This window comes from Struthio camelus, chromosome 6, assembly GCF_040807025.1.
Source record: "Struthio camelus isolate bStrCam1 chromosome 6, bStrCam1.hap1, whole genome shotgun sequence".
Lineage (NCBI taxonomy): Eukaryota > Metazoa > Chordata > Aves > Struthioniformes > Struthionidae > Struthio > Struthio camelus.
Genome location: NC_090947.1, coordinates 45,232,156 through 45,258,126, shown reverse-complemented (window position 1 = coordinate 45,258,126; position 25,971 = coordinate 45,232,156). Strand labels below are relative to the sequence as shown.

General features: G+C 42.5%; 1 protein-coding gene across 9 annotated transcripts in view; it reads right to left on the bottom strand.

Annotated features, from left to right (window-relative positions):
* The window catches only part of GALNT13 (polypeptide N-acetylgalactosaminyltransferase 13), a 176,503-nt gene that overhangs the window by 13,971 nt on the left and 136,561 nt on the right, over nt 1-25,971 (bottom strand). For all 9 annotated transcript variants that reach the window (XR_011142019.1, XR_011142022.1, XR_011142020.1 and 6 more), the window contains exons 11-12: nt 23,420-23,518; nt 11,215-11,349 (exon numbers count right to left, since the gene is read on the bottom strand). Coding sequence is in view for 1 of the 9 variants with exons in the window: in XM_068949416.1 (XP_068805517.1) it covers nt 11,215-11,349; nt 23,420-23,518 (234 nt within the window). In the remaining 8 variants the exon portion in view is untranslated. The remainder of the gene's footprint in view (nt 1-11,214; nt 11,350-23,419; nt 23,519-25,971) is intronic.

Sequence of the window (25,971 nt, the reverse complement as noted above, 5' to 3'; positions counted from 1 at the left end):
CAGCTTTTTGGATTAAGGAATTTAAACTCCGACAACCTGAATATAGATGCATATATATATGCATATATATATATATATGCCTTTCAGATTGTATATGTATTGCTAGTTCAGAGATAACTTCTAATGGAAATACATTTGCAAAGTATTATAAGAACAACAGTAACACACATGTGAATACTTACATTTTTAAGGAATGTAAGGGTCAGAAGGGGACAACAGGAAACAGAATATATTTTGAAGAAATAAATGATCTGTTTGAAAGCACTGGGACAATATGTTCAGTCAGATCGTATAAAGTTAAACATGAAACTGTGTTAAACATGAAACAGATAAAATTAGATATGCCAATTCAAGTTGAGAAGTAGATGTTTTGTCCATCACTGTTCAGGGGTTGTTTTGGGGTTTTTACATACAAAATCACAGCCATGCACCTATACCAATTTACTGCCATTAATGTAAACATTTAACGCCTAGAAGGTCTTCCAGCATCTGGAAAAACAGTATTGTATTCAGCCCTGCACGGGCGCCTGCAGGCCAGCAGCGCGGCGCGTGCCGGAGCAACGCCGCCCGCAACGCCGCGCGCCGGCCCTAGCGCTACGCCTCGGGCTGGGGGCGAAGCTGAGTTTTGCTTCCAAGGGGCTGGACATCACCTCGTCGGCTGCCCACCCCAACAGCACGCGCAGCGGGGAAAACCCACGCAGGCGTTGCGCCACCGACTTTACGGGGACATGAATGACGACGCTGGATCCTGCCCTCCCCTGACCGTCGGAAACCAGAGTAGAGGGATTTCACTCAAAACAAGCTCTGCACGGGCTGCTGCCCGCTGCGCGGCGAGTCCTACCGCAGCCCTGCCGCCTCGCTGCGTTCCTCCCTCCGTTGGCTTTACACATAATCAGGCAGCCCGTAGAGGCACTGGTAAAAATGCTCAGGCACCGCGGTCAAGCAAAGCCCTGAGCTGTTGTGTACCAGCTACATAGGGGTTACAACCTTGCCGTAGCACCAACAACTATGGAAATGGGGGATTCGGGGAGTCTGCGAGCGTGTCGGGGCGAGCAGGACTTTGCTAGCAGGTTCCCCACTGGTGCACAGACCAACGGCACGGCAAACACTACGCAAGGGAATGAACAGGGGAAAACAGGGCTGGCAGAGTCCTGCAGCCTCCAGGAGGAGGGAGAGAGGATTAATTAACACCGTGATAAACTTATCGCATATGGCACAACCCCCAGGCTGTGGAGGAACAGCAAGGTCTCCTCGAAGAGCGGCGCTTGCTGGAGTCACAGAGGACTACGCCTGCCCCCTTGCTCGCAGCCACGCACAAAGCCCACGGCTCACACAGGGCTCTTCAGTAAATTATGCTCAGAAGCTAAACGCCACAACACAGTTCTCGCATAACCGTGAACAGGAAGAAGCATGCTAACTGCTGCTCAGCTCTCCCGAATGCAAAAATTTCCTAAGAATATAATCAACATTACTGTAACTCCAAGTTATGCAAATAGGAAGAGGAGAGAAACCAGCGTCTCTGACACAAAGTCTCACTAGTAATGAACATAATTTGTATAAATCTTCAGCGAAAAAAAAGGCTGTAGTCTGGGGCTTCGGTTAAACTGTAGTCTGGCAGCGCTAACACTGCTGGAGAAGAGCCCTTGCTATAGCAACCACTGCACCTCACAGAGGTCTACTGCATCTCAGCCTTCCCAATGCCCAGCTCAGTAATATGCGAAAGCACATTATGAAGCTTTTGCAAAAACACAGTGTTTCATACAATATTATAGAACAGAAATCACCCAGCAACTGGCACCAGCAACAGCATATGTGTTAAGGGTAAAGGATGCAAATTTTTGGCCAGGATCCACGGTTTAATTTTAGTCATACAAGCAATGAGACACATCTTAAAGCAGACAGGACCTAGTTCTGAAGTCTCACCTTTGGACGCTCCTCAGCCTGCTGACATGTAAAAAACGAAGGGCTGTGTCAAGGCTGACATTAACCCTAGTTCGAAAGATGTGACTGATTAAAAAGGCAAAGACAAATCTCATAGGTCCCATTCAATGCCGTTTATGGCTTTGTGTAGTAACATACCTGGGACACTACAGGACCACACACACCTCTACCCAGTGAGACAAAGATCTGGAAAGCAGAAGGTAACATCACGAACATGGACCTTCTGGGAAGAGACAGGAGCGACAACCGGAGTACACCACAAGTCTCAGCAAAAAACGGCAACACTAAAGTTTTGAGCTGACATCTTCAAATCTGGTCCTTTAAGCAGCTGCTCAGTATACAAGGTCTATTCCAAGTAAGAGACCTCATGGATGTAAGGTGCAAACTAACACTGAAAAAAATCTGCTGATGAGACTGGAGGACGTCGCAGCTTGGTCTTTGCCCCAGCAAAGCGTGTTACACTCTGGGTTGCCCTTAGGGAAGGAAGAGGTGAGCAGCCACCCGCCAGCGGCACTGCTGGCACGGCCACGCCACTGCACGTGAACGTCAGCGCCCGTGCGCGTTCAGCTTCTTAACTCCTTCGTTTTCAGAGGGACCTTTTTTCCTTCTAAAAACAGCCAAAGATATCCAATAATTATATTAATCTTATGACCATCTCTGGTGGAGTTTTATTATCTGATGCAGTTTTATTATCCAGATATATATCTGGTCTACTGCACAGTAAATTTAACACTGCAGCTCATACTGGACGGACACGTCACATATTAACACTCCTAATTTGTATTATGAATATTCTTTCAATAGCTTGTCCCTAGAGATTTGCTCCTCAGTTTAAAACAATTAAGCAATTCTCAAGGAAAAGCCTACAGATATTATAGCAAATCATTGAGGGGCTATTTGATATGCATTCAATGATGAATATAAGACATTTTTCTGTAATTACAAGAGGAAAGAATTAGTAGTGTTAACAGAAGTAGTCTATTTACTAAATAACACTGTGCAAAGCATCACTGATTCTTCACTTACATTGTCTTAAGAGCAATTAAGCTGCTATCATCTTCTACTATAACCAGAAATGCAAACAAGTCTAAAAATGCTGCTGCCGCCTTCTTCAGCTGTTCCCTTTTATTCAGTGTATAATTTCACGCTAGACTACCATATCATTGGGATTTTCATCTGTCTCCTAAACGCATTTTTCTGTCTTCTATTATTATTTGTGCTATTACAAAAAAGGCCTCCTTTGCTTGGGAAACAATTAATTACCAGGCGAGCTGATACTCACACAAGCCAGCCGAGAATTTTTGTGTTCATCAAAGACGAGAGCCCATGCATGGATGCAGAGTTAGCTCTGCAAACATGCAGGTGCAGGAGAGCAAGTCGTGCAGTTTCATACTTACCAAACATACGCAGATAACAGTTCTGATGGGCAAAGAATCTGAACACACCGTGGCAAAATAATGAAGTAAAAAGTAAAGATCCTTGGGTCTAGCAGCTTGGTCTGTATTTAGAAATACCAGTAACGGAAAACTGAAAGTTCTCCGTCAGTTTCAAAAAGTGGCTTTTGTGAACGAGACGTGCTATCTGCAAAAGATTCCAGTGCGACGTTGCTCACATCAGAAGACAATTCGCATTCAGAAAGTTTCGAAATCTGACTGAGAAACGCCACTCCTGCTGCGACGGTGCGCCACGCACGGCTCCTGCTCGTGCTTGCTCACAAAGATGACATCCTGCATCCTCTCAGCACCGATTTTGCCGCGATAGGAAGGAAGCGCCTGCCACCCCCTCCTCCTGCGAGCAGCTCGGTTCGAGAGAGGAGTATATCTAAGCAACGGCAGTAACTAACTCCTGCTTTAGCACTGCATCTGAGCTGCCTCGTCACTATCGGCTGTTATCACTCGGTGAAACTGCGTAGGTAAGAAAAAGAGTGGTTGGCACAATATTTTGATTTCTTCGGCAGCGAACGTTTCAAAGTTGTCCTTTGAGAGTGGCTAATGTCTTCAGAATGGAATCACTTAAAAAATTGGGAATTCTCAAAATATACGCATCCAAAGCAGACTCTGTAACTGGTCTTATTTAAATGTACTGGAGGAGGGACCAAATGTTCATGTACTGTAAATAGTAACAATTATTCTGAAATCAATAGATCATGGAGGTAGCTCAAGGCAGTAGAATCCATCTAAAATTAATTCTAATTTATAGTAATTAACACTAAACGCGTATACCATTCTACATACACTACCATCTGTAAAGGCAAGAAAGGAATTCAGTGGAGTTTGACAGGCAGAAAATGAAAAAGCATTTTTCTGGGAAGAGCTTAAATCACTGTACTATTTGCTTTTTAATACCAACCTCCGGCAGTTTGTTAAAGGAAATAATCAGTGGGGCTGTAAAAAATGTTTCTAAAGACCTCCAGCCTTGTGTAGTTCCTTAGCATCCACGCTTGCAAAGGGCTACCACTGCAAGCCTCCACCGTGGGACCCTGGGTGCCATCCTCTATTCTGCTTATTGTCAGACACGACTGCGTGATTATATGAAGAAAGGTATGGGTCTGCACGACAGAGAAACGGTAAAAGTAAATACAACCAGCGACCACCAACAAAGGAAAAATAACAGACATTAAATAAACAGAAAATAACAGACATCCATAGCGGTGATTCAGATGAAGCTAGAAGCAGCGGCCCTAAAGGCATTATTTATGGCTAACTGTGCCTGTGAATTCCCTGATGTTAAATGATGCCTTGTAAGCTTTCAGAGTATGGCTAGTTTTAACCACATATACAAATAAATGTATTCATGAAATAAGCTTTAATTCCACAAAAAAATCTTCTAACTGATCTGTTTTGAGGGACTGGTCCACATGAGACCCGTTCACTGAAAGTTTTGCAGATTAGAGACTAATGTTCCTCTAAATCTTTCCCCAAATATACATCGGTTTGTTGCAATCATGATTTTGTTGCTGTGGAGCAAGGTTGGTTAGGAGATGATGTTTCTACCGAAGAAATGTCCTGCACCAAACATACTGAGGCTTACTCAAGAGTTACGGAAGTAAAAAATACAACAAATGAAACATTTATATGTTTTACTGAAAAAAAAGCAGAGGATGCCCCAGCAAGGTCCTCTCAGTTTGCTGCTGGCATCTGCTCACTGTCGCCATCCAGGGACAGTTTTGCAAGACGGGAGGGTGCACCCAGGCAGAGGCAACCGCTGTACGGCGCAAACCGGGCCGCCGCGAGCCTGCCACCGCCGCCGTCGCTCACCGCTTCGCCCTGACCGCTCTCGCAACCGTGTCCAGTTTTTCAGTGAAGTAGACTCTGCAACGTCATTGTCCAACACAGTCTCTAGCGTTGCTCAAGTGTTTTTGCTTCAAGTTTAGTTATAAAAATTGTAAAGATCAGTATCATATAATTACAGCTAATCCTGAATTAGACTTTTCACTGAAATAATCTTAGAACATGACCTATTTTCTTTTGCTTTATGAATCATTCATTTCAGCCTTTTCTCCCTTTTTTTTTTGTTAAGGGAAGAAATAAAGGATGTATAAAGAGCCCACTAAAAAATATCAAGAACAAATGTCCTTATAATGTCACTTTGAGTAACCAGCCTGAACATCAGTTCTTGTTTTTGTTCCATTATGTTTTATTCCTTCATGTTCACTTCTGTCTACTATTCTTCTGAATGAAAAGAAAAGTACATAAATAAATTACTTCAAAATGTAATGATCTCTCTATATTGCATGTTTATATTACATTAAATGCTCAAGTTTAGCAGATTCCACATATGGGGAGATAAACAGTATGATGCATTATTTTGATAATCTGACCAGGCTCTTTTCTCTGGTACATGATACAGAAAGTCAGTAAATCAGAAGGCTGCATTGACTTTAGAAAAGCTATAGTAATGTGAACAAGAAGATTGTTTGTCTTCTTTTTCTGTTTCATTAAACATTCCTTTCTAAGACTGTAAGAATTAAAACTACACTGGTTTCCCTACTTATTTTTAAAGAACTTTGGACAAGTTGTTTTAATACGCAGCAATAAGATTGTCATTTAAAGGACTATTCAAGTTATCGGCCATGATCTCTCATGGTAGAAATCAGTTTGACTACGCTAACTCCAGTTGGTTCCATAATTTTAAAAAGAGATACAGTTACAAAATCTGTAATTGTTTGAAAGATGCAGAATAGTAAATACGAAATTAGTGATGTGATGTCGTTTGTGAATAACAGTGGAAAGGATTATTAAAATATACAATCAACACAAGAAATATGCTAGCTGTTCAAATAAACTGTGTTCACATGCCACGTATTCCTCTGTCATCGTTCTTCATCTTGTATTTCGGAGAGTATGTTTTTTCTTTAGAGAACAGATACCTGCTCTCACTCCGCTACCAGCAACGAGAACTTCTCGATTTTTTTAATAAGCACAAGAGCGCGTCAGGCGAAGTCGGTCAGGAGACACCAAAGACCACCACAAGCGCGCTAACTGGAGAAGAGCAGCCTGCGCAGGAGGAGCCCCGGCTCCCGTCGGAGGGACGCCCAGGCGAAGGCATGCCTTACGCTCGCCTGAGGGCAAGCGTCCTGCCGTATACACGAACTGGAGCATGCAGTTCCTATTAAATGACCTTTCTCATGACATATTCCTGAGCTACCAGTCCATCTTAAAAAAATACATGTATTCCATATAAAACATTGACAGCTAGAAACTGTGTGGTGACTGAATAGGTAGGATTTATCATTTTGGAGCACAATCTACAGGAAGGTACTAAGTCAGGTTGCTGCTAAACGACACTGCTACAAGGAGAGAGAGAGAGATGCGCTATGCTAGATTTGGTACAGGGGTTGCAGTTGTCACCAAACTTACCTCAAAACTATATTCCCATTTACCAGCATACTGAGAGAAGGAAACAAAAAAAAAAAAAATCAGGAATTGGAGTCAAACAGTGACTCAAGATACCTTTTTTTGTGAAGATGCTCAGCTCTCAGTGAACACATTTCCAATAGCTTTACACAAACATGTTTAGTGACACATAGTAGTAATTTCACAGGATCAAATCCCGACCTCATCGCTCATGCATGAGGAAATGAAGCTATTTTCCATCAGATATGACATATTTACAGCATTTTTTCCTTGAAAACATTTACCTGTGTTATATGTCTTAAGATTTCACCCTGCTATACATACTAACATTTGCCTGACATGTCACAGGGAGACATGATGACAGTCACCGGTTACATGGGCACAAACCTAGTAGACAGACCGACACGGTTTTCCACCTGCCCTTGCTGGATCCGAGAGGCGGCCAAACGGCAGTTTTAGGCAGCCCCTGCAAAATTTAATGGTATATTAATGCAGGCAGCAATATAAAGATCTGTATAATATGGCCATACTTTTCTAGCCATAATGCCTCCCAATTGCCCCCTCGGGGGCGATTCGGTGCCAGAGGCGCGCTCCGGGTTCAGGCACGCGGTCTGCGCGCCCAGCCCGGGGCAGCTCCTGGCTCAGCCCGGGGCGGCAAGCGGCCCTGGGCCCGGGCTGCCCCCCTCCGTGGGGGCCCCAGCTCCCCCCATCCTAAGTGCTCCTTGGAAAGGAGAAGAAAAAGGAGGCCACTGCTGCCTGAGTAAATTAAAAATTGCGTACTGGTGCTAAGCAGCTTTTTGAGCAGGCTATTTTTCACGGAAATTCCTCTTCGTTCCCCTTAGGATCTTTCCCTCTTTTAGTTCACGTCACCCGTTGCACTAAAAGGACGTGGGGTGAATTTAATACTCCTGAAAGCAAAGCCCCAGTGCTCAACCTCAGCTCAATATCTAATTCCTCCCAGCTCTGCCAGTGCATCTCAGTTTCCGTCTCCAGCACCGACGCTGCTCCTTCTCCTCCCTTTCAGCAGACCTAGTCTTCTCCGACGAACGGAGCGACGTCTTTCGACAGCGATCTCCTCAACACCGCTCGTGGAGAGTCGATGCCAGGTGACGCCAGCGCTAGAAACGCCTCGATGCCCAGCAGCAGCGAAGGTGTGAATCAGCTGGAAGAGCTGAGCTGCTGCCTTTCAAAACGTGAACAAATCATAGCATCGAGACTAAGACAGACAAGGCGCCCCGTTACTGCAGAAGGTAGTGCCATTACCTCCAAAAATAACCGTATCTCAAGCGAGTTAAAATGCATAAGGCACTTTAAGTGTTAAAAGCATTTAACATGAATACGGACACTTTCGGTTTGAGAAAATGAGGGGAAGGGCTTTTCAAATGGCTCGCTCCAAACTAATTAAATCTGATTATTTCACAGATAATGTACAGAAATGTTTGAGATTTGCCTTTCTTATCATCAAAAATCTTCCTTGTTCTCTGTTCATTTTTGGAGAAATATAAATGCTACGAATAGCTAAAGGAGTTGTAGTATTATTAAGGTATGTATAGATCCTCAGAAAATATTTATTGTCTATGAATTATTTATATATATTTAAATGCCATAATTTAAATAAAACCAAATCTGAATGTTACAGAAAATTTAATAACAGTAAAGAAAATCAAAGAAAAGTGTCTGAAAATCCTTACTGAGAAATCACTACTTATGAAAGAACAGATTATTTACTTGTCACACTGTACGTTCAGATGTGGGTAAGGCACTATTGCCCATTACCAACTCTTAACACCTGCATACCATTAACAGGAGGAAGACTACTGTCTGTAGCTGAGGCACAACACCCAGAAATCATCTCAGTTCAAGCTGTGAGTAACAAAAGAAATGCACAAATGAGTACAGTTTAGCTGGAAAGATAAACAACTGAATGGATACAAGCGATTCAGGCAACATGGCACAAAAAAAGAAAATCAAAATATCACAATCCAGTCATTTTCTCAGCAAAAAACACTGCACAATAGAGCTTTGAGCTTGGAGGCTTCCTGTAATATTTGGGGATCACCATGCAGCAAAAAAAAAACCCCAGAAGGGCTGTGTGCATGAACTGCTGTCCGTGGGGTAAACTGAGGTAGCGCAGAAACATCCCCCTCGCCCTGAGGCCGGCGCAGCGGCTCACGCGAGCCCGGGACAGCGAAGGTCAACGCTACAGCCCCAGCTCGTACACCAAACCACGTGCATGAAGATCGAGTCTGAACGCTCGCCACAGGTTTTGGTGAAAACACAGAAAGGCACATAGGGCAACGGGCGGTGCTTCATACGCAGGAGAGATGGTAAAGTTGTTCTCTCCGACATCTCCTATATGAAAATACCTGACCACAAAGCTGCTATATTTCTTTCTTATGAGCTCCACCTAATGGTCGATTTTGTTTTGACACAACTACTCACAAATTTTCCATTACAGATCTATTATGTTAAACTCAACAGAAAAAGATAGCATATTGTCAAGGTTAAAATTAAATAAGAGCATACTTGGTTGAAAGAAATAGATTCACCTATTTATGGAAAGGTGAAAGCAGTTATATTTATACAAAGTTGCAATATTTTGCAACTGCAAATAGGACTGTACAGAGTTGTAAATCAGTACTTCTTTAGCTTTACAGTTATGGAAATATGCCAGTTTGGCATATCGCGGCATAACTGCTGAGCAGTTAGCACGAAAACTGTGGACAACGTGGAAATGCACTTGCAGTAGCTTGTGCCCAAAATATTCAAGGGAAAGAGATGGGCAGTGTGATTTTTTATGAGGAAAGACGGCTTTCTATGTTCATGGTTGAGAAAAAGGCATTTTGTGAAGAACCTGGTCATGGGCCTTGCATATCTATATAAAAATTACCTGATATTTGAGAAAGCTGATACACTTGGGTGTGAGAGTATTCCCTTAGGTTCTGGATGACGGCTCAGAGCTACGGCAGGGGCTTGGGCTACCAATATTGTTCGTTGCCATCCTCGAGTTAGCTCGCCTGGACTGCTTAAACACATAAAAACCAAAACATGTAACGGGATAAAACAGACCCTGTGAGCCAACGGGAGGTGCTCTGAACGGGAAGGGCGTCAGCCCCCGAAGCCCTGATCAGCTCTGAAGGCGCGTTAGCGCATCCTCAGGTCTCTGCCCGGGGATTTCTGCCTTTGCCTGCTCCCTGGGTGATGCTTCTTGGAGAAAAGAGCTTCTAGCTAATCCCTGCTTATTTCCCTTGTCTCCCACGACCGCTCCTTCAACCCGGGTAGAAAACGGCTGCATGAATTTGCTTGAAAAGCCCCAAAAGCACACATAGTCGTAAGCCGGGGGAATCGTTTTAGAACATGAGACGTTTGCTCTCCGCACGGGCGAAGCGAACTGTGCCTACTGTGGTGTGCAGCCTTTCGTTTCCCGGGGGGATAGATCAAGCGTCGACGGGACGCCGATCCCACCTTCCCGGCCGCTGCGCAGCACTGTGCCTAACATACAGACTTCAAGTGCTGTCCCAAATAAGGTAATCACAGGACTCAAGTTTCTTTTTTTTTTCGTCACTGGAGATGGGCAAAAATTTTCACAACAGCAAATAATTAATGAAATTAGAAAGTAATATAAATATTGAGGAAACCTCAGAACCTGCCAGCCCCCCACCATGACTCACTAATGCTGATCAGTTTTCTAACAAGTGAAAAAATCGTTCATATTTCAAAACAAAAGTTTAAAATAAACTTTCGTTTTCATCCGCTGTTTCCTATCTCATTTTAAAAGAATTATTCAGCTGCAAAATATTAATATTGGGATAGTTGCAGGTATTTTGTATTAATTTTGCAACAACTCCTTAAGCCACCAAATTTTCACAAACTGCACTCTCCTTTCAAAATCCAGACCAAGCCATGTCCCATCCCATTACATCACCAAACTAAACAGGCGACTGGTCTACGGAAAATGAGTAAACAATTAAAATCCACAGTTACCAATCTTCAAGAGCCAGAAGAAATAACTTGAAAAACCGTAACTAAAAAAATTCCTTTTTTCTACTTTATTTATATAAAAATGCAGAATATTTCTTTCAGTTTAAAATAATGCCTTGCCAGCTACGAGAAATAAGCTATCTTTTAAACAACAAGTAGCTTTCCCTTTTCACCCCTCTAAAAATAAATTTTACAGAAACAAATTTTAAATTTTGTCAATTAACTGAACTATTTCCCACTCCAGATCTCATATTATTGTAGGAAACGCTATCAAGCCTATCACATCATCAAGCTATGGCACTCAGAAACACTTCCTTGTACTACAGTGATATTTTATTGAAAATAAACTTCTGCCTCTAAAAAAAATCCAACGGAAAAGCAAACGCACAAAGAGGCGAGGTGTCACTTGGGGCTCTGGCATGCAAGAGCTGCGTACCTCCGCGTCGTACTCCCACAGCTGATTCCCTCGCATATGATGGCACTTCAGCATGATCACAGGGCCGTTGAGTCTTGAAACATCCAAGCACAAATCATCCGTGCGAATCTCTTTGTCAGCGGTGTAAGAAAATACCTGAAAACAGAAAATGATTACAATTGCAAAGTGTTAGCAACGCATATCCCTAAATTACTGCTGATTTGCACTCTACACCGTTTTCACTTCAGTGATGTACTGTGACGCTCTTCTCCGAACGCTGAAACGTTGGCCTGGATTTCACTGGAGCTTCCTGCAAGCCTCGCTACCCGTCAGTGTGTGCTGCACTTAAGAGAGGGAACATCGTGCTCAGGAAAAGAAATTGCTTTGACACCAAACCCAGAAAATACTTGGATATACACTCAATTTTACCTCCTGAGGATGATTCAGTGCAAGACAAAAAAGGAGCAAAGATTTTATCTGAGAATTCTAGAGGTTAATATAACTGTGGTCACCATCTTCAGAAATCAGATCACAGGTTTTTTTAATAGACCGATAAACTGACCCAATTATTTGAAGCATCAGAAAATTCTTGAATGAAATATTCTTACTAGTATCTATTTAAGGTCTTGCACCAAGGATTATCCCTGCTAGAGATCTAGGTACCCGCACACTTCAGGAGCATCCGGTGTGTTAATGACATCAGGCAATAAAGCAGGAGGCGGGAGAACAATGCATCCCAGAAACACTGCAGCAAAGCAGTTACGCGTTTCAGTTCGAGCTCAGGAGACGGGGAAAAGGGGGCGGAATTAGCTCTAAACGCTTTCTGGGCTTTCCTTGGCGAACGGCGAATCCCTTGCAGTCCTCGTGGCCCCGCGCGGCAGCGCACGGAGACCAGGGCGCGACGAGGCGATCCCCGGCCCCGTGCCCAGCAGCGCCGCTGCGCTGCTGAGCCTCGCAACAACCACAACACCATGGCAGGGGGAGTTTTTAACACCTAAACACACACAGAAATAGGAGAAAGGTTGTGGTTAATAATGTAAATACTGTGACAAGCGGTATAATTATGATGTCCCACTCAAGTTCTGATGAGTATAAATCAGCATCTAGCCATACAGCTGAGAAAAAGAGTTGTCAAAATATGTAAAATATTCACAGTATTTCACAATTCACAAGGGCAATGTGCAAATTAGCAGAGCAGTGTAGTAGAAGCATGGACTAATACAATATATGGACATACACCTCCGCTACTTCCAGTGATTTCAGAGTTACTAAAAAACCTCCTCTTGCCAGAGGAACACAATACAATTAAGGGAGCCGAAACTGGGGTATGAGCCAGATATTTTATCTTTCATTGTGTCCATTACTTAAAAATTCATCCACTACCAGTTATCCTGAACCAACTCATAAGATTAATTTTTAATTTATTATTTGTTTTTATATGATAAACATGTATGCATCAGGCATTTTCTTCTAGCCCCAAAGACACAGCAGATGTTTTCTTCTGTGTTTTATAAAAAGCAAATACTTATATTTTGAAATTTACTTCCATTTTCATCTTTCTTTTTCCTCTTATCTTTGATAACTGCAATACACTGTTCCATTACATCTTCTGAAAGAATAAATGATGTCTGAATTAACAATTACAGAAGATGGGCCTGAAAAACATGCAATCTTAAGAAGGAAAAATGAATGCTAATTATGAAGATGTAAAATCATCAGGCTAGCATTTTACTTACATCCATATTAACTGCAGATATAATTATATTAATGCCATCATATAAAAATAGAGGAGGGTGAACAATACATTGCATCTTACGGCTAATTAAATAATATATTTCATGCAACACGTTGCCAAGCGTTGCAGGAAAGGACATCCTGGCTCCGAGTCGCCTGCTACAGCAAGCACCGGGTTTTCATAGACCTGCAACCCGTTGCATCTGTTTGCTGGGTGCCATCTATGGGCTAATCCACAGGCTTCCAAGAGGTGAAAATAAAGTTCCTTCCCGTTTTCACTCGCTCGCTTTCCTCAGCTTTTACACTGCTAAAGGTGTAACGTGGGATAGGAGATGATACAACAACAGTTTGTACCTAAATTGTTCTTGCTGAGGAAATCTAAAACGGTAGGAGATAGCTCTAATGCAACAGCAGTTCTTCACCGCACGCTGCAAGAATCACCTCTGTGCTTGGATGTAATACTTCCCCTAACTCTGAATCCCATCTCTCTCTCCAGAAAGTCTCCAGACTCACAAACTACAAAAATATTCTCACAACTAATGCAGTATTTCTGTCTATGCAGACAGAGAAAGAAGAAATCAACCATCTCTTCCGCTTTTTGTGGAGCTGACCAAAACGAAAAGGGACGGAGTGTTTTCCGGGCAGCGCGACGTCTCGAGCAGGGGACAGGGAGCTCACGGGAACGTTCTCCGAAAAGCCGCTAATAAGGGATTCACGGATATTATTTTGGGGAGCTAGGGAAACAATTCTGTGGCTTCTACCGCTGACAGTGTACAATGGCTTTTACAAGGCTTACAAACACAATGAAGACATTTACTGTCTATCAGCGTTAGTTTTTTATAGTGGCTAATGTGCTTTTAATTTATTTTTATTAATTTACTTTGTTAATGTGTTTCCATACAGCAAGTTTAGATGCGGAAATAAGCCCTATAAAGCCAAAGACACGTGAAAGTCTATGCTTGGAGCTCAGGTACAGCAGCAGTGCGGACTGACAGCGATGCCTTATACATCCCCGACAATTTTATTCCTTCCTCTATGTTAAAAAGGAACTGACAAAGTATTCCCCTCTGACGAAAGTCTGAGAAACTAATCAGTTTGTTCAACGCCGATTAAGTGCAAAGCAACATCATTAATCAGAAATCAGTCAAGTGATCAATTCAAACGTGTAGTTTACACAGGCATAGGGATTTTAAGTGGCGCTTCCTCCGCTACTCCCTTGACGGCATATTAGGCAGCTCGGCGCTAGTTTTGCTGTGCAGCGAGCAGCAGGGCCGCAGCGCGCGCAGCGCTCCAGCTGGGTGCGCGCACCCCGGGCGAAAGGACATCGGTTTCAATGTTCTGGAGCCCTTGACCACGCAGGAGAACAGAGCGGATGGACCTACAGCGAGCTGTCACGGAGGCTGCCACGCGGCCCTGCCTTAAAGACCGCGTTATCCTAACGCACCCTGTCTTCGGGAAGAGAGAAAAAGGCAGAACCGCGCCACCCTGGGAGACCCGAGCTCTGCCTAGGAGGATGGATCCGTCTGTCCTCCTAGGATAGTCATAAATTGGACGTAACTAAGTACAGAAAAATCTAATTTCTTCTGACAACCATTTTAATTATCCTCGGTACTCCCAAGGTAAATTTTGAATTCACCTTTCACAATTGATTTAAAGTATTCTCATAAAAGCTGCAGGGAAGGCACTTCTCCTCCTGAAACTGTTTACACGTTAAATACTCAAAGTCCCCTTAGGCAAAACATGCAAATTGAAGTTATTACACTACCATTTAAAAAAGATCCAGGGATCTTACAGTTAAATTTCCAGTTAAGTCACTTTTGGGGGAAAAGATTGCTATTTTAGCTATTCATTTCCAAACTCCTGTTTAATTACCAAGTCCAGAAGTATCCACTGAAGTATCGTGGCACAGGAACAAACTCCGGAACGCACATGCAGAAAATACCAATAATGATTCCACAGGCAACTCACAGCACAGTCCGCTAGTCTGAGGATTTTCCTCCAGTATGGTTTTAAAAACATTTGTTGTTCAACAGGCAAGTCCATCACAATTACGTTACTCCTCTGAAGGAAAAAATATCCAGTCCCAATAGTCCCCTATTTAAAGAACAGTTCTTCAGAAAAATAAAAAAACTGATTTTCATTCCTACCTTGTTTAGTACGCCGTCTAATCACATGAACAGAAATGAATGTGGTTTCTTTGTGGAAACGATTCTTCAGAGAGTGGGCCCTTCACCACAAGTATTCTGGATCGTGTATATCCAGCCCTATTATAATGACGACCTATAGAACAGGTTTTAGCTTTTGCTCCTGTATCTTTGCAACCTGACAGAAAATACCTAAACTAAAAAGCATGCAAACCCACCAGGATGTTAAATCCCACCAAGAAGCTAGTTAAACTAATCAACAATAATTCTTCAGTTCATTAAATTACTTGAGCACATGTCCAACGGAAAGCACCTCGACAGCTCACTGATTGCACTGGAGCTACTCCTGTGCTTCGAAATAGCAGTAAGTTTTACTCCTAAACCGCCTAAACCAAGTTCTTTACTGGCATGAAATCGGCTCATCTTAACAAGCAGACATTCATCTAAATTAGTGAATGATTTAAGTGCTGTCGGGCCAGAAGTGGCTTTCATGTTCGGGAAAGTTCATATAAAACTTACTCTCCTGTTCCCTCAACTTCTAATCACCATCGCAAGAACGTGCCTTTATCCTGGTGCTCAGGCCCAAGGAAAACGCTGTATTTACCACAAGAGAACATGGACTGAAGTTAGTAGCTGGAACTATACTAAACGGTCACAGGAATAAAAATAAAATAAAACCAAACAAAAGAAAAAAATCCCAGTTGGTAGCATCTACTCAACACGTATACAGCAACAAAAGCCCCTACCTGCAGGAAACAACTTTAGTTAAACAAAGATTCTTAAGGTTGCTGAGGAATTGGTTTTTTGTCATATCCAGAAAACGGCACTGGAAAATAAGCATGGACTCACCCCTGCTGAGTTAATGGCAAACATAGTTTTCTGACACTAAAATCTTTATATTCCCCTGTGGAATCTTTTGCCCTTCTCTAAACCACTGCTGTTGCATTGGGGTTTCAGGTGCCTGCAGTGTTTTTGCACAGAAGCCACAATAAAAACTGCCTTTTGGTTCTGCAGCGGCGGGGTTTGTTACGTTTTGTTCTGCAGATAGCTCTCACTTCCCAACGGATGGACGCCTCACCACCTGAGACAAAAGGCGGTCATTGCTTCCAGGATGGCAAGCTGTTCATTATGCTACTCTCTTCCCCCTACTCCTGAAAAACAACATTATGTCAAAATTGCACTTATTAGCAGGTACAGCAAATACTCTTATGCTGCATTTTATCTATCTTGACTTCATTACTGCAATGTGATCCATCTAATGCTAGTTTTCCTACGCTCCCTGGTGACTATTCCCATCAACTGAAAGTCAAAGCTATTCAGTGTTTACCGAGACTCTAACAGGAAGGTATTATTCTCATTTGCACTGTGTTAAATGAAAGATTCTGTTATTTAACGTGCAGGCATTGCTCCTTTGTTCCCTATTAATCATACTTGTTATAATTACGTTTAAAGATCACCAAGAGCTCCATTGTGCTGGGTCCTGAACATATCCAGAGTATTAGACAGCTCCTGTCCCAAAAGGTTTATAATTACAACACATAAGAATGATGCAAAGTCTGCAAGGGAAAGCATATATCAGCAAAATGGACCAAAAAATATAAGCTGCAACTAATTTTACTCACAAAGGGTTTGTTTAGAAAACGAAAAGCTAAATACAAAGCAAAGATAAGGGAAAGAGGAGACTGAAAAAAGCAAAAAGGAATAAGGCAAAGCAGAGAAGGGCTAGTTTACTTTCTAGTAATCACAAAATCTAGGATTTACTTATGATATTACAGTGAATAAAATCAAAGCAAACTATATACTAAATTAATAAAATCTATAATGAGTGCAGTGTTTACTTGCCCAGTGACCTCTTCAAGAAGAGATTCGAGATTTGGTTTGAGACCAGGCGCACAAGTACAGTTCACATCCTCCTCTGCTACGTAACCTTCATCAGAAGCATGAGCAAATTATGTATTTTCACTTAAATGTCTAATTATCACTAAATTAAATAAGTTGCTCTGTTAAATCTTGCCTCTATAGTGCTTTTAGATGGCTTGATAATATATCAATAACTACAACTGTTTATCTTACTAAAAATGTAAGATGTGACTACCGTATTAGTTGTCTACGGCCAAACTCTGAGCTGACACAAACAGCAAGCAACTCCGCTGACGTTACCAGCAAGCTCTACTCTGTTTAAAATCATGAGATAATAGGCCTCTCTGTTTTTCAAATCTTGCCTGAATATTAATATGATAAAAAATTACTCTATATAACATAATTGAAGACGTCTGCTTTAGAAAAGTCTCAAGGGTAAAACAGCACACACGTTTATACAAGTTCTCAAAAGAAAGCAATTTGTCAGAGGATACAGAGAAGTTCTTACAGACCACAGTTTTTATTAAAAAGTCTTTCTGCTTAGCCCTCCACAGAAGCTGTTCTGATTTGAACGGCATTTAAGAATAGATATTTACTGTACTGTGAATGGGAAAAGGATAAAACGTCTATGAAAGAGTACAGTTTTTAAAGACCCGTTACTTAGAACTAACCTGCAAAAACAGCCCTCTAACAAGCCTCTAGCAACCCATATGTTTTTTAACTGTCTTTGAGTACTGAGTCTGACCTTTCATCACAAAACATTGCCAGAAGGAAGCAATGTTCACCCTAGATGTTTACAAAAATGAACTAAACATATGTTCATTCTGATGTCACCCTGCAACAGATGCCACCAGGTAAATTAATACTGCGGAAAATCCTGGGTGATGTAACTCCACGTTCATTAAAAATTAATCCTGACAAAACACCGAGCATTCTGTTGCAATCATAATTTCTGATGCATCCCTTTCCAAAAATTTTTCTTCCCTACAGAATTTATGTAACCAAGATTAAAAGCACAGGTTTACCACGTCTGGACGTTTGTTTGCATCGAACTTGGGAGACTGTGGGTAAGCACCAAATTTTCTAATAGCGTGAGCATTTATTTGATTTGAAAAGATTATCAAAACTGATTGCATGAAGACAGGTGCAATGAGAAGATGATACCAAATACTCAGTGCCTCATTGAGTATTTCAGTCTCTACAGTCAGTAACTGAGAACAAGAGACCTGAGCCCCAGCCAGAGAGGCTCCCATGACATCCTCATAGGCAAGCTGACGAAATGCAGCCTAGGTAAGTCTCAGTGAGGTAGACTGAAAACTGCTGGGCTCAGGGGGTTGAGATCAGCAGCACAAAGTCCAGCTGGAGACCAGTCACTGCTGGTGTCCCACTGGGGTCAATCCTGGGTCCAATGCTGTTTAACATCTTCATCGATGACCTGGATGAAGGGACAGAGTGCACCCTCAGCAGTTTGCTGATGATCCCTAGCTGGGAGTAGGGCTGATACACCAGAGGGCTGTGCTGCCATTCAGAGGGACCTGGACAGGCTGGAGAGATGGGCAGAGGGGAATCTCATGAAGTTCAGCATAGCCAAGGGCAAAGTCCTGCTCCTGAGGAGGAAAAACACCAGGCACCAGTACAGGCTGGGAGCTAATCGCCTAGAGAGGTCCGAAGGGAGAGTGTAAAGGAGATGGGGCCAGTGGTGCCCAGTGACAGGACGAGAGGCAACAGGCACAAAGTGAAACCCAGGCAATTCCACTGCAACACAAGGAAACACTTATTCATTGTGAGGGTGGTTGCACGCCGGAGCAGGTTGCCCAGAGAGGTTGTGGAGGCTCCGCCCTTGGAGATGTTCACAACCCACCTGGACACAGTCCTGGACGACCTATTCTGGGTGACCCTGCCGGAGCAGGGGGGTTGGACCTGGGGATCTCTAGAGATGCCTCCAACCCCAGTTGCTCTGTGACTCTGGAAAGAGGTTTTGCACTGAAGCAAGTTTCTTTCCACTTCCCATTTCAAGCCTCTGTGGTCAATGCACTGAGGCCGGCTCTAAAATACTGAAATATCCACCAGACTGTCTCTTCTTCAGTAACGAATATAGGAGGTTTTATTAATGACGACACGCAGGAAGAGGAGCACGGCAGGACTGAGCAGGGTCCGCACGGGGCGATGGGCTGCGTTTCTCGGGGCAGGGGCGGCCAAGGCCTTGCAGTCTGCACGCAGGCAGGACTCTCACCGATCCTTGCGCTCCCTGGACACAAGCAGCTGGCTTTCTATCACTGCATGGAAGCGTCAGTTGTTAAGAAATATTTGTACTACTGCCTACATACCGCTGTGATATTTGTACATAAAACCCACCAAGCTATTTATCTAAAGTAATATCTCAGATGGTAAAAGCAGTCATTTTCAGCTGTTGCTTTCATTAGTCTCAGCCTTACAATCAGTTACGCCATCAAACATCCTCCTCATTAATCAAATGCAGACAGTACTCTGAAAATAAAGGGATTTAATAAAGGCATTTATCTTCACACTGTGTAATAAAACAGCTCTTACTACACAACTTTCTGTGGCTGCTCTGCTGTAACACCATGAGACAAAAACAAGCCGCTAGACTGAAAAACAGATGGATTAGATCACAAATAGAGAAGTGACTGCAGGGCTGCAACAATTAAAACATAGAACAAGGTTTGTAAAATTCACCATAACTACCGTAGTACTCTAAAGGGCTTTACCAATATATGGCCAAAACTAATGTGTGTTTGTTATTCTCTTGATTATAGCATTTTGTTGACAAAAAGCTGATTTATTGCCCTACCTAGTACAATTAAAGTGCTAGATCTGAAAAAAGGAATAGAGTGCTAAAAAAAGAAAAAAACCCAATACTGATTCTCGACGTTTCTGTTTGTTGTTTCGTTTCCTCTTCAGCAGAGGAAAGGGGCCTGGCTGAGGACGCGTCCTCGTTTTCCCCGTGAATGCCGGCGGCCAAGGGAGCTTTTCTCCCGCTAGCAGAGTTTGCCTGCCCTCCGCCAGCTCCCTCCCACCGAAGCGTCTGCAGTGCAAAGCTGCAGCTGTGGACCTGCATAAGTCTTCGGTCCCTCTCTTTACTAATATCCTCTTCTTGTCTGTGTGGGACTGCATGATTTGATTATTGTTATGAACAGAGGCCCTACATTCAGAACAACCACAGTAACAGATGACATCACCATGGTAACATAACACAAGACTAACCATTATGCCCATCAAGATGACTGTAGGCAGAAAAAACAGACTGTTTCACCCTCTACCAGGCCGCTGAAAGGAACAAATTTCTTCTAAAATACTACAAAACCAGAAATCAGGTGTGGAAAAAAAGGCATGATAATGACGGGTTGTTCTTTCCTGCCTGATTCTGAAAGCAGACTAATAGTTGTTTGCACGATTCACAAGTAGTCAGTGTTTTAGGAGTCAACCCCAGGTACCTTCCTTCTTAAAAAAAACATCATTACTGAAGTAAAACTAACACACTCCTCCACCCCAAGAGACTTACGCACAATGCTCATTTGCTAAAGGTTGAAACCATATCCCCCCCAGAGCTGATCTCAGATCAGGGCTTTGCATGTTTTTCCGCATAACGCTAAGAAAATAGCTCTAAGATTGCCTTAAACTGCATGATGAAATGTGTAGTTTTCGTTTTACAGATTGTTAATAGTGACCAGATCTTAATCTAGTAAGGATTATCTGAAATACTCATGCCAACATAACGACAAATCCTCCAGTCTTATACTGAGGACAACTCTCAAATGAAGGATAAAAATGAAGGAAGTTTTCCAAGCCTTGAAAACTAATCCATTGCAAGATACCGTATCTTTTCACAGCTATCTGTACTTCACATGTATCAACTAAATGTAACAGATAATCACTCAGAGCCTCGGTCAAAGCAACTCATTTTTCTTAACATTGTTAAAGAATTTTATATTTTTAGAATCTTATTATCCTTAAGCCCTTTAAAGCAGCTAAGAGCTACAGAATATTTTTAGTAAACTTTGTGAGTCCTGAGATATTTGTCTTTGCCTCAAGCTGGAGAGCTGGCATGCATCTTGCTCAGGGACTCTAATGAGCTAGGTATAATTTTTGTTTTCTTTTCATTCTGAAATAGTTTTGTTCCACAGCTATTTTTGTAAATGTACAATCCCTCACCCTCAGAATTTACATTTCTTAGCTCAGCTCTAATTCCTCATTATAAAAGAGTTTAATAAAGATAAGACTTAATGGGAGTGGTGTATGAGCACGAAAGCATGAATGATGTTCTGCATGTAGTCAGGTATTACTAGCAAAAACTCCATCAGGTCACAAATATTACTCTTTGCTCCTACAAATGCAGGGGAATAGATCATCTTCTTTCTGCAGGTGTGCACAACAGATTTAGCTGTGGTTTCTGGTTGATATTAGCAGTATAAAGGAGCCTGCAAATCTAAAAGTTCTTCGGTGATTTCTGATATATTGGTTTAGGAAGGCTCAGAAAGGGAGGTCAGATTTATCAACAGTCACGGGTTCTTCAGGATATACTGTCCGTATGCACATTTGCAACCCATCTGTCTTTATCTCGGAGCCTTACAGGCCTCTTAGCCTCACATTTGGTAGTTTAGAGGAACTGAGGGTTTGGGGACATCACGGCCGTCCTGGATTTTTCTGCTCATTCAACAAAAAGAGAGAGATCTCTCTATCATGTGCAGAAAAGAAGAGAAAGCTTACCAAACATCCAAAACGTAGACAGAATCTTCACCCTTGAATGCATGATATTTTAATAAAATGCTAACAGTTTGATCTTGTAAGTGAAACTTAAAGATAGAGATAGCGAAGTTTGGCATAAATATGATGGATAACTTTACCTCTGAAAGAAACTGAGAAGAATTTGCTATCAGATCCTGGATCTTCCCATTTTCTTAGCAGACGTAGCACTAGAAAAATCTACTCTCATCAAACAGTACGATAAGCATATGGTCAAGGACTCAAAAGATCTTCTCCGTGACAGTCCTATCGAGGAATCTCTAAGGATTAGAAAGGAAAATCTCTAAGGAGAGGAGCTAGCTGCACACCATATGAGGAATCTGGTCTAGAGGCTTGCAGGGGGGAATCCCAACAAGTTAAAAGAAAGGTTTTCAAAAGATAAAGCAAAACGGACTAAGTAGAGAAATGAGGTCAAGCTACACTAAGAAAGCTGCAAGTGAAAACTGCAAGTGGAGATTGCTGCAAGTTTTCAGGGAGGTCCAGGCCAAGCCACTGACAGAGAAAAACAGACTGCGAAGCAGCATCCCATCCCTTTATCCTGCCTGTGCGGTAGGCTGAAGCACGCAGTAGCACGGCCAGGATTGCCAGGTCTCCAGTATCTCCCCAGCTTCGTGGATGCTCATATGCTTTTGCCCAGCATGGTGAGGCCCAGCAGACCTTCCCAGGCCATGACTACCTCACAGACCCCAGGAGCCACCAACACAATGAGCTCGAAGTCCAACAGTGACTTACTGTGTAAAAGTTCCTCAATTGTAAGTTTATATTGCAGATCAGAACTAATCCCAATATGAATCAGCTGTACTGATTTAAACCAGAGGTATTAGAATATGTGAAGCAGGTCATTAGCTGTACAATTCTGAGCTAAAAGAATGGCATTTACCATCAGAACATACCTAAAACACAGGTGAAATACTCTACAGTCCAACTATTTGATTGCTCATTAATATTGAAAAAATGCACATGAGCTATGAATATCCAAATCCTCAACTTGCACAAACAATTTATTTTTTATTTTTTATATACACATTTAAGAAATAAATGAATTCAGCTATACCTCCTCTGGATTCTCATCTATTTCCATTGAAAAAGATTTTTTTTTTCCCCCAGAAACCAAAAAGGTGGATTAAGGTTCATGACCAAATTTTGTAATTTTAGAATCTGCAACTTTAAACATTTCTTTGCATACTAAACAGCAGGAATTTATTCACTTAGATACTTCACAGACCTGGAGATGAAGCTCTATATGCACCAAAAAGTTTCCAAAATTTGCAGCCATTATTTGAAAAATTAGCTTTTGGAATATTCTTCAAGCTCTTAAGAAGCAAGAAATTCAAAATCTCAAAAATTTTGGGACTTTCATTAATATGCTTGCTAATTGCTACAATCGTTTTTATTGTGATCCAACACATTGACATGTGAGCTGCAATACCCGAGGACTACTGAATAAATCACATGTTCCTGTCACGACAAAATCACACGGTACCAGGGACAAAACACCCTACACGATAAGCCGTAAGTAGTACTTGCTTGTTTAAACACTGTATATGCAAAAATAATAGTCCTTTGTCTGCGGAAAGGAAGAAATGCTCACAGGAGAAACCAGCACTAGCATTGCCTGGGACGAATTCAGTCTGTTGGGTAACTGTAGTGCGTATGGTTACGCAGTAGGAGATTGAAGATTGCAGTAATTACTGCACAGACAATAAATGGTTTGGGCTCTTTACCTGATTCCCTCCCATGCCATGGCAGTTGAATATGCCCACTTTTTCATTTTCCTTGCGGCCCATGTTGTCTAAACACTGATTGGTTTCAACATTTCTGATCTGAAAGAAAGAAAAAGATGAAATGCTCCTTGAAAAAAATGTCTGTAAATGTCATATTTTTGCAGAATAAGACACATAACTGAATGAAAAAGTACATATTTGCGCATTCAACTATATGAATGTTTTAACTTCCAGTGTGCAAGTATGTCACATTCACAATACCTCAAAAAAAAAAGAAAATAATTACAAATAAGTACAATGAGTGAGGTTTTAAATCGCGTATTAACTGTAAGCACGAACAGCTTTCAAGTCAAATCTCATTCAGTGCACAGTGTTGTCTTATCTACCAAGCAAAATATGTTTTCATTTCTAAACAATACCAAACTAAGAGCTGACCTCCATGATGCACTAGTCTTTCCTTCCAGCAGGGCTGACTCCGCTCTCCGCTCTCGCACAGCAGAAAGCTGACTACCAACAGTTCCTTTTCTGTGACTCTTCCCGACAAGCGTCTCCTGGGCAGCTTCTTCACCAACTACATCCTCTCCTCTCTGCTCTAACACGGTATGTTGGTGTCCCCAACAGACAGTGACAACCTTTTTAACTCAAACTGTCCCCTCTGAACCCACCTGTCTGTGGAAGGACATATCCTACGTACAGAAATAAAACCAAACAGCATAGTGAACATCTCCGCCTAAACCAAGCAACATTTATACCACTTCGGCCCAGCGCAGCGGTGGAGGAGCCAGCTGCACCAGCCCGCCGCCGGCGCTGCTCTGCGGTACGCGGCGATCCCCTTCCAGCAGCGCTCAGCTCGTGCAACTCTAACGCGCAACACAGAGCATCAGCGCAGACATCAGAGCATCGCTCTCCAAAACGTACTTTCAAAATACACATTTATTCAGAGCGGCCACGTACCAAAGCAAACAGCCAACCTGAGCTGCGAAGGAGGAGAGCGGCGGAGGCACCGCAGCGCCCGCGCGCTGCCGCGGCGCGAGGACCCCAGCAGATGCACGCCAGACTTTGCTTTCTTAACCCTCCTCCAAGTCGGGTCAGACAGCTGTATAAATGAGGGCCCCCTTGCTCCTTCCCACTTTCAATAGCACGGGGTGATTTTCTTACAAAAAGGACACAAAGTAAAAATGTATATTTTCTCTCTCTCTCATTTCTTCTGTACAGCTATTCTGAAACTCTGCATTCTGAAAATGCTTCAGTGACATTTAATACAATTATCAGTCATCCTGTAATTATGTCGCTTTAAGAGGTTTAACAGGCATTGAAGCAAAGAGTAAATCAATGCCACTAGTCTGGAATTAAATCAGCAAGTAAAATGAGATAGTAAAATCTGTCTATAAATTCGCTGAAAGAGTGGATCAACAAAACTCAAGCATTTGCTTCTTAATCCACTCCAGCGTTTTTAACCATACAGAAAGAAGCACTGTCTTTTGCCAGAGAATAATCTCTCAGGGGCTCACACTCTTAATTTTTTAATCTTCCAAGTGCTGCTAAAGGAAACAGCAAACAGGCTGTAAGCAGAAACGCCGTTCAAGAGCCTGCTCAGGGACCGACGCTTTTCCACCTCGGGCTTCCAGATGACAAACACACCGCTGTTTTCAATCACTTTCCATCCGTTTCTGTCAACTTTTATAATAAACGACCCTTGTTTAGAGCCTAAAGGAGCTAAACGTAGTCCCTCGGTGAGAAAGCAACGTGGTGGCACGGCCGGCCGGCCGGCGGCGCAGCGGCAGGACGCGGCCGCCCAGGTTAGCCCGCGCCTCCTGCGGCCCCGGTGCTGGAGCTGCCGGCGGGGACCCAACGGTCCTGCTCTCGGGTCTCTTCTGTCCTGCGCTGCCTTCCACTCTGCGGCCACCAAGGTCACTGCAGTCCCAAGACCGTGTCCTAATGGTTTGTTCAAACGATAATTCAAGAACAGCAGGACTTTTTTATTGTTAACAAGCATCACGATCTGACAATTGGGAATTATTCCAATCCTGACCAGCGAGTAAATGGGAAACCTGTTGAAACTTCGTCTTTGTTCTGGGGAAAAAAATCATTACACATCCAACTGAGCTACTTTGATTTTCCCAGGACAAACTTAATTTCATGAAAAGCTCCCTTCAAGCCTTTTTTCTTAAATTACCTTTTTGTAGAAATAGAGTCTGAAGTATTTCCATAGAAAACAAGTTAGTATTTTGCAACCCCTTGATTCATTAAAACAAACATTACTTGAAAATTCATCTATGATTATGTCCTGGGTTTACAAAATAATTCCTGTCTTGCATTGACTTTGCATCCAGTTTCAGTGTTACATGAGTCAAATGTAAAGTTAAAGAACAGTTAACATTCATCACATGTTGCAAAAAGCTTTCCACCCTTTCAGAGGCCTATTTTCATCAGTCTAGGAAATTTAGATCTAATAGCACATCTAACTGGATAGGAGTTCTGTCCTAATTGAAGGGGAAAATTGAGTTTCAAATAAAAACCGGCAATTTTCAGGATCTGCTAATTAAATCTAT